Source organism: Oncorhynchus gorbuscha, linkage group LG01 (assembly GCF_021184085.1).
Source record: "Oncorhynchus gorbuscha isolate QuinsamMale2020 ecotype Even-year linkage group LG01, OgorEven_v1.0, whole genome shotgun sequence".
In the NCBI taxonomy this organism is placed as follows: Eukaryota; Metazoa; Chordata; class Actinopteri; order Salmoniformes; family Salmonidae; genus Oncorhynchus; species Oncorhynchus gorbuscha.
In genome coordinates this window covers 102,858,004-102,872,701 of record NC_060173.1, presented here as the reverse complement: position 1 = coordinate 102,872,701, position 14,698 = coordinate 102,858,004, and the positions used below count along the sequence as shown (strand labels likewise).

The 14,698-nt window shown below is 44.4% G+C and overlaps 1 protein-coding gene across 1 annotated transcript in view; it reads left to right on the top strand.

Moving 5' to 3' along the window:
- LOC124047779 overlaps positions 1-14,698 on the top strand; it is a 123,932-nt gene that overhangs the window by 86,605 nt on the left and 22,629 nt on the right. Inside the window, exons 2-4 of the mRNA XM_046368089.1 lie at positions 2,457-2,615; positions 11,166-12,413; positions 13,377-13,798. Of these exons, the coding sequence (XP_046224045.1) occupies positions 11,196-12,413; positions 13,377-13,798 (1,640 nt within the window). The 5' untranslated portion in view covers positions 2,457-2,615; positions 11,166-11,195. The remainder of the gene's footprint in view (positions 1-2,456; positions 2,616-11,165; positions 12,414-13,376; positions 13,799-14,698) is intronic.

Here is a 14,698-nt window from a genome sequence, read left to right as displayed (position 1 = left end):
GCCTCTCTAGGTTCTCCTTTACCCAAATCCAGATAGCAGATGTTCTGAAAGAGCTGCAAAACCTGGACCCGTACAAATCAGCTGGGCTTGACAATCTGGACCCGCTATTTCTGAAACTATCTGCCGCCATTGTCGCAACCCCTATTACCAGCCTGTTCAACCTCTCTTTCATATCGTCTGAGATCCCCAAGGATTGGAAAGCTGCCGCAGTCATCCCCTCTTCAAAGGGGAGACACCCTGGACCCAAACTGTTACAGACCTATATCCATCCTGCCCTGCCTATCTAAGGTCTTCGAAAGCCAAGTCAACAAACAGGTCACTGACCATCTCGAATCCCACCGTACCTTCTCCGCTGTGCAATCTGGTTTCCGAGCCGGTCACGGGTGCACCTCAGCCACACTCAAGGTACTAAACGATATCATAACCGCCATCGATAAAAGACAGTACTGTGCAGCCGTCTTCATCGACCTCGCCAAGGCTTTCGACTCTGTCAATCACCATATTCTTATCGGCAGACTCAACAGCCTCGATTTTTCGGATGACTGCCTTGCCTGGTTCACCAATTACTTTGCAGACAGAGTTCAGTGTGTCAAATCGGAGGGCATGCTGTCCGGTCCTCTGGCAGTCTCTATGGGGGTGCCACAGGGTTCAATTCTCGGGCCGACTCTTTTCTCTGTGTATATCAATGATGTTGCTCTTGCTGCGGGCGATTCCCTGATCCACCTCTACGCAGACGACACCATTCTATATACTTTCGGCCCGTCATTGGACACTGTGCTATCTAACCTCCAAACGAGCTTCAATGCCATACAGCACTCCTTCCGTGTCCTCCAACTGCTCTTAAACGCGAGTAAAACCAAATGCATGCTTTTCAACCGATCGCTGCCTGCACCCGCATGCCCGACTAGCATCTCCACCCTGGATGGTTCCGACCTTGAATATGTGGACATCTATAAGTACCTAGGTGTCTGGCTAGACTGCAAACTCTCCTTCCAGACCCACATCAAACATCTCCAATCGAAAATCAAATCAAGAGTCGGCTTTCTATTCCGCAACAAAGCCTCCTTCACTCACGCTGCCAAGCTTACCCTAGTAAAACTGACTATCCTACCGATCCTCGACTTCGGCGATGTCATCTACAAAATGGCTTCCAACACTCTACTCAGCAAACTGGATGCAGTCTATCACAGTGCCATCCGTTTTGTCACTAAAGCACCTTATACCACCCACCACTGCGACTTGTATGCTCTAGTCGGCTGGCCCTCACTACATATTCGTCGCCAGACCCACTGGCTCCAGGTCATCTACAAGTCCATGCTAGGTAAAGCTCCGCCTTATCTCAGTTCACTGGTCACGATGGCAACACCCATCCGTAGCACGCGCTCCAGCAGGTGTATCTCACTGATCATCCCTAAAGCCAACACATCATTTGGCCGCCTTTCGTTCCACTACTCTGCTGCCTGTGACTGGAACGAATTGCAAAAATCGCTGAAGTTGGAGACTTTTATCTCCCTCACCAACTTCAAACATCAGCTATCCGAGCAGCTAACCGATCGCTGCAGCTGTACATAGTCTATAGGAAAATAGCCCACCCATTTTCACCTACCTCATTCCCATACTGTTTTTATACTGTTTTTATTTATTTATTTATTTTTCTGCTCTTTTGCACACCAATATCTCTACCTGTACATGACCATCTGATCATTTATCACTCCAGTGTTAATCTGCAAAATTGTATTATTCGCCTACCTCCTCATGCCTTTTGCACACATTGTATATAGACTGCCCATTTTTTCTACTGTGTTATTGACTTGTTAATTGTTTATTCCATGTGTAACTCTGTGTTGTCTGTTCACACTGCTATGCTTTATCTTGGCCAGGTCGCAGTTACAAATGAGAACTTGTTCTCAACTAGCCTACCTGGTTAAATAAAGGTGAAATAAAATAAATAAATAAAATAAAGTTGGCTGTGTGTACATCAGGGATGAGAGTTGGCTGTGTGTACATCGGTGATGAGAGTTGGCTGTGTGTACATCAGGGATGAGAGTTGGCTGTGTGTACATCAGGGATGAGAGTTGGCTGTGTGTACATCAGGGATGAGAGTTGGCTGTGTGTACATCAGGGATGAGAGTTGGCTGTGTGTACATCAGTGATGAGAGTTGGCTGTGTGTACATCAGGGATGAGAGTTGGCTGTGTGTACATCAGGGATGAGAGTTGATTGTGTTTACATCAGTGTGTGAGTGTGTGCGTGTATATGTTTCCCTGAAAATGTAATCAATCTCTAATGATGTTACTCGCTTATGGCTAATTCAGTTCAGTGTGGCTTGTTTTACATCATCAAATACATCTAGAAGTATATCTCTCTCTCTCGCTCCTCTTCTCTCGGAATACAGAAATATTTGTTTATTTAACTCTCAGTTATTGATTGACTTGTATCTCTCTCTTCTTGCTCCAGGCCACGACTGTCTGGGTGCTGTTGTCTCTAGACTCACTGGTGTGCTCCACTGAATACAGACTGTGAAGAAGCTGAAAAGGCTGTGTGTTTGGAACAGAGCCAATGACCAGGAGGCTAAACTGAAGGAGAATAAGGCCACAGAGAATTTATTAAAATGGGGTAAGTTTATACTGCTGTAGGGCATACCTGGCTGTAAAATGGGGGAAGTTTATACTGCTGTAGGGCATACCTGGCTGTAAAATGGGGGAAGTTTATATTGCTGTAGGGCATACCTGGCTGTAAAATGGGGAAGTTTATACTGCTGTAGGGCATACCTGGCTGTAAAATGGGGTAGGTTTATACTGCTGTAGGGCATACCTGGCTGTAAAATGGGGTAAGATTATACTGCTGTAGGGCATACCTGGCTGTAAAATGGGGTAAGTTTATACTGCTGTAGGGCATACCTGGCTGTAAAATGGGGTAGGTTTATACTGCTGTAGGGCATACCTAGCTGTAAAATGGGGTAAGTTTATACTGCTGTAGGGCATACCTGGCTGTAAAATGGGGTAGGTTTATACTGCTGTAGGGCATACCTGGCTGTAAAATGGGGGAAGTTTATACTGCTGTAGGGCATACCTGGCTGTAAAATGGGGTAGGTTTATACTGCTGTAGGGCATACCTGGCTGTAAAATGGGGTAGGTTTATACTGCTACAGGGTGTAATGGGTGGTGATTGGAGGATTGAGTTAAAACCAACCTGATAGATCACTGGAATATGATGTTCAAGGTTGTTGTGCAACCTCCTGAGAGTCACAGCGGTAGACACACACACTGACTCATCTAGGTGATCACACATACAGACACACATTGAGGAGTACTGAGAAGAGATCGATGACCAACGTGACCTGATATTATGAGTGGTGTGACACAGTAGTATTTGGAGAATAACTTGGCAACTGCTTGGCATCCGACCACAAGGCCCTACAGAGTGTGGTGTGTACGGCCCAGTACATCACTGGGGCCAAGTTCCATGTCATCCAGGACTTCTACACAAGGTGGTGTCAGAGAAAGGCCCTAAAAATGGTCAAAGTCATAGACAGTTCACTTTGCGGGTGCACGGCAAGCAGTACCGATGGACCAACAGGACCCTGAACAGCTCCTATCCCCAAGCCATAAGACTGTTAAATAGTTAGTCCCGGTAGCTATTGGTCAACTATTTAACTACCTGCATCAACCCTTTTTGCACTAACTCTTTTGATTCATCACATACGCTGCTGTTACTCTTTATTATCTATCCCGTTGCCTAGTTACTTTATCCCTACCTATATGTACATATTTCCCTCAATTACCTCGTACCCCTGCACATGGATTCGGTACTGGATTTATTCCTTGTGTTATCATGTGCCTATTATTCCCCTTCCTTTCTCTCTGTGTTGTTGGGAAGGGCCCGTAAGTTAGCATTTCACTGTTTGTCTACACCTGTTGTTGGGAAGGGCCCGTAAGTTAGCATTTTACTGTTTGTCTACACCTGTTGTTGGGAAGGGCCCGTAAGTTAGCATTTCACTGTTTGTCTACACCTGTAGTTGGGAAGGGCCCGTAAGTTAGCATTTCACTGTTTGTCTACACCCGTTGTTGGGAAGGGCCCGTAAGTTAGCATTTCACTGTTTGTCTACACCCGTTGTTGGGAAGGGCCCGTAAGTTAGCATTTCACTGTTTGTCTACACCTGTAGTTGGGAAGGGCCCGTAAGTTAGCATTTCACTGTTTGTCTACACCTGTTGTTGGGAAGGGCCCGTAAGTTAGCATTTCACTGTTTGTCTACACCTGTTGTTGGGAAGGGCCCGTAAGTTAGCATTTCACTGTTTGTCTACACCTGTAGTTGGGAAGGGCCCGTAAGTTAGCATTTCACTGTTTGTCTACACCTGTTGTTGGGAAGGGCCCGTAAGTTAGCATTTCACTGTTTGTCTACACCTGTAGTTGGGAAGGGCCCGTAAGTTAGCATTTCACTGTTTGTCTACACCTGTAGTTGGGAAGGGCCCGTAAGTTAGCATTTCACTGTTTGTCTACACCTGTTGTTTACCAAGCATGTGACAAATAAAGATTTGAGGACGGCTGATGTATTTCCAGGAGTAGAGTTTTTAATTAAACCTGAATATCGCCCTTTTACCTCCAACATGTTAGGAATATTGATAAATGTATTATCCACTATCATATTTTTTCTCTGGAGCCATAGAGCCAAGTGGTAAAAGAGGAGGGGCCATTAGTAAATAAACCTATTTTTATTGCATTCATCAATGCATCAGGGAGGGATGAGGGATGATGAGTCTGCCTAATGAAGGACTGTTTCATAACTAAGTGCGGTATGTCTTTCGACCCTGATCTGTGCGGAAGATTACAGAGGTAGCTAGCAAGCTATATGCTCAGCCCTGGCCCTCAGCCATACAATCTACTAATTACAGAGAGAGAGGAGTTAGTCCACTACACAGCACTATTGCTCTCTTTCGTTCTCTTCTTCTCTCTCTCTCTCTCTCTCTCTCTCTCTCTCTCTCTCTCTCTCTCTCTCTCTCTCTCTCTCTCTCTCTCTCTCTCTCTCTCTCTCTCTCTCTCTCTCTCTCTCTCTCTGATCTCTCTCTCTCTCTCTCTCTCTCTCTCTCTCTCTCTCTCTCTCTCTCTCTCTCTCTCTCTGTCTCTCTCACTTCTCATTTCTCTCTCTGTCTCTCTGTCTCTCTCTCTCTCTCTCTCTCTCTCTCTCTCTCTCTCCCTCCCTCTGTCTCTGTCTCTCTCACTTCTCATTTCTCTCTCATTTCTCTGTCTCTCTCTCTCTCTCTCTCTCTCTCTCTCTCTCTCTCTCTCTCTCTCTCTCTCTCTCTCTCTCTCTCTCTCTCTCTCTCTCTCTCTCTCTCTCTCTCTCTCTCCCTCCCTCTGTCTCTGTCTCTCTCACTTCTCATTTCTCTCTCTCTGTCTCTCTCTCTCTCTCTCTGTCTCTCTGTCTCTCGCTCCCTCTGTCTCTCTTTCTCCTCTCCTCCTAATCCACCGCTCCTCTCTGATTAGTCAAATGAAAGGTGAAAGCTAACTTTATTACTGTCCGTTCAGCTTAATCTTTTATTTTCCTCCTCTGGTTTTTCATCATGGCCCGAGCAGAAAGAGAGAGGGCAAATAAATCCCTTATTTTTTTCCTTGCTGTGGAGCAAAATGAGCAAAATGATTATTCAAGTTAACGGAAGGAATCACGCATCAGGGACAATGACATTGTGTGGAGTGGGGACTTGCTATCCCCGCGTCCGAGTGCCATATTGTCCTAGTGCCATATTGTCCTAGTATCATTGTCCTAGTGTCATATTGTCCTAGTGCCATATTGTCCTAGTGTCATATTGTCCTACTGTCATATTGTCCTAGTGCCATATTGTCCTAGTATCATTGTCCTAGTGTCATATTGTCCTAGTGCCATATTGTCCTAGTGTCATATTGTCCTAGTGTCATATTGCCCTAGTATAATTGTCCTAGTGTCATATTGTCCAAGTGTCATATTGTCCTAGTGTCATATTGTCCTAGTATAATTGTCCTAGTGTCATATTGTCCTAGTGTCATATTGTCCTAGTATAATTGTCCTAGTATAATTGTCCTAGTGTCATATTGTCTTCGTATAATTGTTCTAGTGTCATGCTGTCCTAGTATAATTGTTCTAGTGTCATATTGTCCTAGTATAATTGTCCTAGTGTCATATTGTATAATTGTCCTAGTGTCATATTGTCCTAGTATTATTGTTCTAGTGTCATATTGTCCTAGTGTAATTGTTCTAGTGTCATATTGTCCTAGTATAATTGTTCTAGTGTCATATTGTCCTAGTGTCATATTGTCCTAGTATAATTGTCCTAGTGTCATATTGTCCTAGTGCCATATTGTCCTAGTATAATCATCCTAGTGTCATATTGTCCTAGTGCCATATTGTCCTAGTGTCATATTGTCCTAGTGTCATATTGTCCTAGTATAATTGTCCTAGTATAATTATCCTAGTGTCATATTGTCCAAGTATAATTGTCCTAGTGTCATATTGTCCAAGTATAATTGTCCTAGTGTCATATTGTCCAAGTATAATTGTCCTAGTGTCATATTGTCCAAGTATAATTGTCCTAGTGTCATATTGTCCTAGTATAATTGTCCTAGTGTCATATTGCCCTAATGTCATATTGTCCTAGTATAATTGTCCTAGTGTCATATCGTCCAAGTATAATTGTCCTAGTATATTGTCCTAGTGTCATATTGTCCTAGTATACCGGTAATTGTCCTAGTGTCATATTGTCCTAGTATACCGGTAATTGTCCTAGTATAATTGTTCTAGTGTCATATTGTCCTAGTATAATTGTCCTGGTGTCATATTGTCCTAATGTCATATTGTCCTAGTATAATTGTCCTAGTATAATTGTCCTAGTGTCATATTGTCTTCGTATAATTGTTCTAGTGTCATGCTGTCCTAGTATAATTGTTCTAGTGTCATATTGTCCTAGTATAATTGTCCTAGTGTCATATTGTCCTAGTATTATTGTTCTAGTGTCATATTGTCCTAGTGTAATTGTTCTAGTGTCATATTGTCCTAGTATAATTGTTCTAGTGTCATATTGTCCTAGTGTCATATTGTCCAAATGTCATATTGTCCAAGTGTCATATTGTCCAAGTGTCATATTGTCCTAGTGTCATATTGTCCTAGTGTCATATTGTCCTACTATAATTGACCTAGTCTAATTGTCCTAGTGTCATATTGTCAAAGTGTCATATTGTCCTAGTGTCATATTGTCCTAGTGTCATATTGTCCTACTATAATTGACCTAGTCTAATTGTCCTAGTGTCATATTGACCTAGTGTCATATTGTCCTAATGTCATATTGTCCTAGTATAATTGTCCTAGTGTCATATTGTCCTAGTGTCATATTGTCCTAGTATAATTGTCCTAGTGTCATATTGTCCTAGTATAATTGTTCTAGTGTCATATTGTCCTAGTGTCATATTGACCTAGTAAAATTGTCCTAATGTCATGTTGTCCTCGTATAATTGTCCTAGTGTCATATTGTCCTAGTGTCATATTGTCCTAGTGTCATATTGTCCTAGTATAATTGTTCTAGTGTCATATTGTCCTAGTGTCATATTGTCCTAGTATAATTGTCCTAATGTCATATTGTCCTAGTATAATTGTCCTAATGTCATATTGTCCTAGTATAATTGTCCTAGTGTCATATTGACCTAGTGTCATATTGTCCTAGTATCATATTGTCCTAGTATAATTGTTCTAGTGTCATATTGTCCTAGTATAATTATCCTAATGTCATATTGACCTAGTATAATTGTCCTAATGTCATATTGTCCTAGTCCTAGTGTCATATTGTCCTAGTATAATTGTTCTAGTGTCATATCGTCCTAGTGTCATATTGTCCTAGTATAATTGTCCTAATGTCATATTGTCCTAGTACAATTGTCCAAGTGTCATATTGTCCTAGTATAATTGTCCTGGTGTCATATTGTCCAAATGTCATATTGTCCTAGTATAATTGTCCTAGTATAATTGTCCAAGTGTCATATTGTCCTAGTGTCATATTGTCCTAGTATCATATTGTCCTAGTGTCATATTGTCCTAGTATAATTGTCCTAGTGTCATATTGTCCTAGTATAATTGTCCTAGTGTCATATTGACCTAGTATAATTGTCCTAGTGTCATATTGTCCTAGTATAATTGTCCTAGTATAATTGTCCTAGTGTCATATTGACCTAGTATAATTGTCCTAGTGTCATATTGACCTAGTATAATTGTCCTAGTGTCATATTGTCCTCATGTCATATTGTCCTAGTATAATTGTCCTGGTGTCATATTGTCCTCATGTCATATTGTCCTAGTATAATTGTCCTAGTGTCATATTGTCCTAGTATAATTGTCCTAATGTCATATTGTCCTAGTATAATTGTCCTAATGTCATATTGTCCTAGTATAATTGTCCTGGTGTCATATTGTCCTCATGTCATATTGTCCTAGTATAATTGTCCTAGTGTCATATTGTCCTAGTATAATTGTCCTAGTGTCATATTGACCTAGTATAATTGTCCTAGTGTCATATTGACCTAGTATAATTGTCCTAGTGTCATATTGTCCTAGTATAATTGTCCTAGTGTCATATTGTCCTAGTATAATTGTCCTAGTGTCATATTGTCCTAGTATAATTGTCCTAGTGTCATATTGACCTAGTATAATTGTCCTAGTGTCATATTGTCCTAGTATAATTGTCCAAGTGTCATATTGTCCTAGTGTCATATTGTCCTAGTATCATATTGTCCTTGTATAATTGTCCTTGTGTCATATTGTCCTAGTATAATTGTCCTAGTATAATTGTTCTAGTGTCATATTGTCCTAGTATAATTGTCCTGGTGTCATATTGTCCTAATGTCATATTGTCCTAGTATAATTGTCCTAGTATAATTGTCCTAGTGTCATATTGTCCTAGTATAATTGTCCTAGTGTCATATTGTCCTAGTATAATTGTCCTAGTGTCATATTGTCCTAATGTCATATTGTCCTAGTATAATTGTCCTAGTGTCATATTGTCCTAGTATAATTGTCCTGGTGTCATATTGTCCTAATGTCATATTGTCCTAGTATAATTGTCCTAGTGTCATATTGTCCGAGTATAATTGTCCAAGTGTCATATTGTCCTAGTGTCATATTGTCCTAGTATAATTGTCCTAGTGTCATATTGTCCTAATGTCATATTGTCCCAGTACAATTGTCCTAGTGTCATATTGTCCTAGTATAATTGTCCTGGTGTCATATTGTCCTAATGTCATATTGTCCTAGTATAATTGTCCAAGTGTCATATTGTCCTAGTGTCATATTGTCCTAGTATAATTGTCCTAGTGTCATATTGTCCTAATGTCATATTGTCCTGGTATAATTGTCCTAGTGTCATATTGTCCTAGTATAATTGTCCTGGTGTCATATTGTCCTAATGTCATATTGTCCTAGTATAATTGTCCTAGTGTCATATTGTCCTAATGTCATATTGTCCTAGTATAATTGTCCTAGTGTCATATTGTCCTAATGTCATATTGTCCTAGTATAATTGTCCTAGTGTCATATTGTCCTAGTATAATTGTCCTGGTGTCATATTGTCCTAATGTCATATTGTCCTAGTATAATTGTCCTAGTGTCATATTGTCCTAATGTCATATTGTCCTAGTATAATTGTCCTAGTGTCATATTGTCCTAGTGTCATATTGTCCTAGTGTCATATTGTCCTAGTATGATTGTCCTAGCATCATATTGTCCTTGTGTCATATTGTCCTAGTATAATTGTCCTGGTGTCATATTGTCCTAATGTCATATTGTCCTAGTATAATTGTCCTAGTATAATTGTCCAAGTGTCATATTGTCCTAGTGTCATATTGTCCTAGTATCATATTGTCCTTGTACACTTGTCCTAGTATAATTGTCCTAGTGTCCTATTATCCTTGTGTCATATTGTCCTAGTATAATTGTCCTAGTATAATTGTCCAAGTGTCATATTGTCCTAGTGTCTTATTGTCCTTGTATCATATTGTCCTTGTATAATTGTCCTAGTATAATTGTCCTTGTGTCATATTGTCCTAGTATAATTGTCCTAGTATAATTGTTCTAGTGTCATATTGTCCTAGTATAATTGTCCTGGTGTCATATTGTCCTAATGTCATATTGTCCTAGTATAATTGTCCTAGTATAATTGTCCTAGTATAATTGTCCTCGTGTCATATTGTCCTAGTATAATTGTCCTAGTGTCATATTGTCCTAATGTCATATTGTCCTAGTATAATTGTCCTAGTGTCATATTGTCCTAGTATAATTGTCCTGGTGTCATATTGTCCTAATGTCATATTGTCCTAGTGTCATATTGTTCTAGTGTAATTGTCCTAGTATAATTGTCCTGGTGTCATATTGTCCTAATGTCATATTGTCCTAGTATAATTGTCCTAGTGTCATGTTGTCCTAGTGTCATATTGTCCTAGTATAATTGTCCTGGTGTCATATTGTCCTAGTGTCATATGGTCCTAGTGTCATATTGTCCTAGTGTCATATTGTCCTAGTGTCATATTGTCCTAGTGTCATATTGTCCTAGTATAATATTTGTTATATTTTCTTTGATGGTTGATTGTGACATGGCTCAAACATCTCACAGAAGCTCAACCATGGAGCTAAAATCAAAATGTAATCTAAAAGAATGCTAATCTCATTCATGACATGTACTGTATGTACTGTGTGTACTGTATGTACTCTGTGTACTGTATGTACTGTATGTACTCTGTGTACTGTATGTACTGTGTGTACTGTATGTACTATGTGTACTGTATGTACTGTGTGTACTGTATATACTGAAGGTACAGTATGTACTGTATGAACTGTATGTACAGTTTGCCCTGTATGTGCTGTATATACTGAAGGTACAGTGTGTACTGTATGTACTTTATGTACTGTATGAAATGGATTTGTCATTTCCAGAATTATCTCAACTACCCTCAGTGTTTGTCCTTCAAATTCAATTCCTGAAATGTTTTAGTACAGCTAACGTATAGATGCACTGTGACAGTGTGTGTGTCTGTGTGTGTCTGTGTCTGTGTGTGTGTGTACACATGCTTTTGTGCGTAAGCGTGTGTGTGTGTGTTTTGCAGACAGTGCTCTATCTCCCAGCTCATTCCCCTGTGTGTCTCATCTCTGTCCTTTAGGGCCAGTTTCCCGGAGCCTCTCTCTGAATTATGGTGGCTCATACTGCAGCCATGCCGGACGTGAAGGCCCCTCCACCATGTGACTACCCCTCAGCGGGCTGCTCCCCCGGCCAAGGCCACGGCCTCGCGGGCTACACCTGCACCGCTGGTCTCACCATGGATCTGGAGCCCTGCCTCAGCCTCAATGACTTCCCCCTGCCCGAACCCCTCTCTGGCTTCAGAGGCCACAGCGTACCCCCCTACCCGCCCTTCCCTGGCCAGTGCCCCTTCATACCACGGTCTAACAGCAGTGCATTACTCACTAACCTGGGGCTCCGGTACTGCTCCACCAACAGTGTGCAGCACCCACCCAGGGGTCCTGACTCTGGGCTGGAGTTAGGGTCAGGGTCAGGCCTGGGGCTGGACCCAGGGCCCTGTTGGAACATGAACAAAGGCTGTGGAACTAGACTCTACCGCAGCATGGAGAACTTGAACTGGAGTAATTCTGTGTCTGAACCAGGCCTCTACTGTTCCCCTTATTGTGCCCCCTACAGGGGCAGTGTGGACAGTGGGTTCATCTTCCGCTGCACTGCCACCAGCCACTGGTACGATGGGCCCTCGGAGGGGACAGGGCCCCAGGGCTACGGTCCTGAGAGCCTGGCGTTCTACCCCCACCCCCACCCCCGCCTGGGGAGGGGTCTGGGAGGTTTGGGGAGGAAGGAGCTGCCCCTCTTCCCCCAGTGGCTGTTCCCCGGCACAGATGACTGGGGGGTGAACACTACCACCAATGGCAGGAAAGGGCTAAGGGAGAAGCTCCGCCTCCAAAGCGCCAGATCGGGAGCAGCAGAACCCCTGAAGCCTCTTCGACCTCAGGTAACCCCAGGCAGTACCACTCCCATCCTGAGTGGGTGCTCAGAGAGGGACTCATCCCCCCACCAGAGGTACTTTGGGAGACCTCTGTATGTCCGGCACCTCACCAGCCCTGAGGAAATCAAGCAGGAGGTTCTGAGACGCCTTCAGCTCCGCCGGCAGAACAGCACCCCAAACCTGGCCCTCCATGCCTCCCTGGAGACCCCTCAAACCCCAGACATGGCCATGTCCTTCACCACCGAGTCCATCTCTGTCACTGGAAGTAGTGCTGAGCTCATAGCCGAGCGTAAGAGGCCCCCTATGGGCCGCCTGCACATCCCTACCTTCAAGGAGTTTAAGAGGATGAGACAGAGAGAGGGAGAGAGTGGACAGACAGAGAGCAGGAGTAATGCTACTACAGTAACAACTATAGACCAACCGCCAGAGACTGGTACAGGCAGCCAGAGCCCAGGGACAGGCAGCCAGAGCCCAGGGACAGGCAGCCAGAGCCCAGGGACAGGCAGCCAGAGCCCAGGGACAGGCAGCCAGAGCCCAAGGGCAGGCATAGACTGTAAGACTCAGACAGCCCCATTGGGACGGCGAGACTCTCAGTCCTCTCAGGAGGAGGAGAGGGAGAGCGAGGAGAGGAGAGGCAGTGAAGAGAGGGAGGAGAGGGGGAGCGGGGAGAGGAGAGGCAGTGGAGAGAGAAAGGAGAGAGGGAGCGAGGAGAGGAGAGGCAGTGGAGAGAGGGAGGAGAGGGGGAGCGGGGAGAGGAGAGGCAGTGGAGAGAGAAAGGAGAGGGGGAGCGGGGAGAGGAGAGGCAGTGGAGAGAGGGAGGAGAGGGGGAGCGGGGAGAGGAGAGGCAGTGGAGAGAGGGAGGAGAGGGGGAGCGGGGAGAGGAGAGGCAGTGGAGAGAGAAAGGAGAGGGGGAGCGAGGAGAGGAGAGGCAGTGGAGAGAGAAAGGTGAGGGGGAGCGGGGAGAGGAGAGGCAGTGGAGAGAGGGAGGAGAGGGGGAGCAAGGAGAGGAGAGGCAGTGAAGAGAGGGAGGAGAGGGGGAGCGGGGAGAGGAGGGCAGTGGGGAGAGAAAGGAGAGGGGAGCGGGGAGAGGAGAGGTAGCGGAGAGAGGGAGGAGAGGGGGAGCGGGGAGAGGAGAGGCAGTGGAGAGAGGGAGGAGAGGGGGAGCGAGGAGAGGAGAGGTAGCGGAGAGAGGGAGGAGAGGGGGAGCGAGGAGAGGAGAGGCAGTGGAGAGAGGGAGGAGAGGGGGAGCGAGGAGAGGAGAGGTAGCGGAGAGAGGGGGGAGAGGGGAGCGAGGAGAGGAGAGGCAGTGGAGAGAGGGAGGAGAGGGGGAGCGAGGAGAGGAGAGGTAGCGGAGAGAGGGGGGAGAGGGGGAGCGAGGAGAGGAGAGGCAGTGGAGAGACTCCCACAGCCAGCACTTTGCACTCATCCTCTCCCATCTTCATTGGCCCTACTCCCCAACTAAAAGCCAGCATACAGACTACAGTCTCTAACAAAGCTATATGCACAGGCCCTACTCCCCGCTCTCCCCTCCAGCCCTCCAGTAAGACCCAGGGGAAGGGGACCATGTATCATACCCAGGCCCAGGACAGAAAGCCTAATGTGGGGCTCAGTGTGCCTTGGGCCTCTCAGGTCCCCTTCCCTCCTCCACACAGAGAGAATGCAGAGGGCCCCTCCAGCTGCTGCCCAGCCCTGCTCTTGGACAGGACTGACCTCTCCAGCTATGGAGCCAAGATCTACAAGATGAAGGATGGGTTCATCGGCTCCGCCCTGGACCTCATCAAGAAGAGGTTAGTGAGCAGGTGAAGGTAAAGGTGAAGCTGAAAATGAAGGGCCTGGGGGGAGACCCTTCATTCATTGGATCATCAATGGGATTCAGTCATTACAGTAATTAAGCTTTTATCTAACTGAATTTGCCTTATTGCTTTGTGGAAGCTACTGTATGTGCTTACTAAGATGAAAGCCAAAGCTAATTGAATTTCAATTTCAATTTCACCTTAGCCATGTAAAGAGATCATTGACAAGAAAAGAAAACTACAATGTTAAACACTAAATCTACCAGTTAATTTACTGCTAGTTTTCATTTAAGATGGATGCACATGCTTTTGCCAAAAAGCTTTCCTTGTAGCCCGCTTTCTGCTCTTTGATGGTAAAAATTGGATCCAATGGCGTGCGCTGTAGTGGTTTTCTTCAACGGTGACATTAGTGTTATTGTTGTTATTGATTTATCACAGCTTATTATGAACAGATTGACAGTTAACAGGATTGGCTACCAGAGGAGACCGTCGTGGCTGTGCCAGGGTCTCCCGTCTCCAGTCTGACACATCATCTCCATAGCAGACCCAACTGGGTTCAAATAGGAATTGTAATCTTTCACATACTTTGAGTGTTTTGTCTTGAGCCTGCCTGGAATGCAAGATGGATAGGTTGTGCACTTTTGAGACTATTCATTGGTTCCATTGGGCCAGGGAAGTTCCAACAAGGATGGATAAAGTACTTGAAAGATTTCAAATACATTTTGAACCTGGCCTGCTCCATAGGCTCACAGTCACAGGACAGCTGGTTGGCACTTCAGGTTGGCACTGCCACCCTCCTCCTCCCCCTCTCACTGTGGCAGCTGGTTTAGGCATACTGTTTGCTAAACAGATGAAGCGTCCAGTCTGGTGTGGTTCGGCAAATCATGGAGAGAT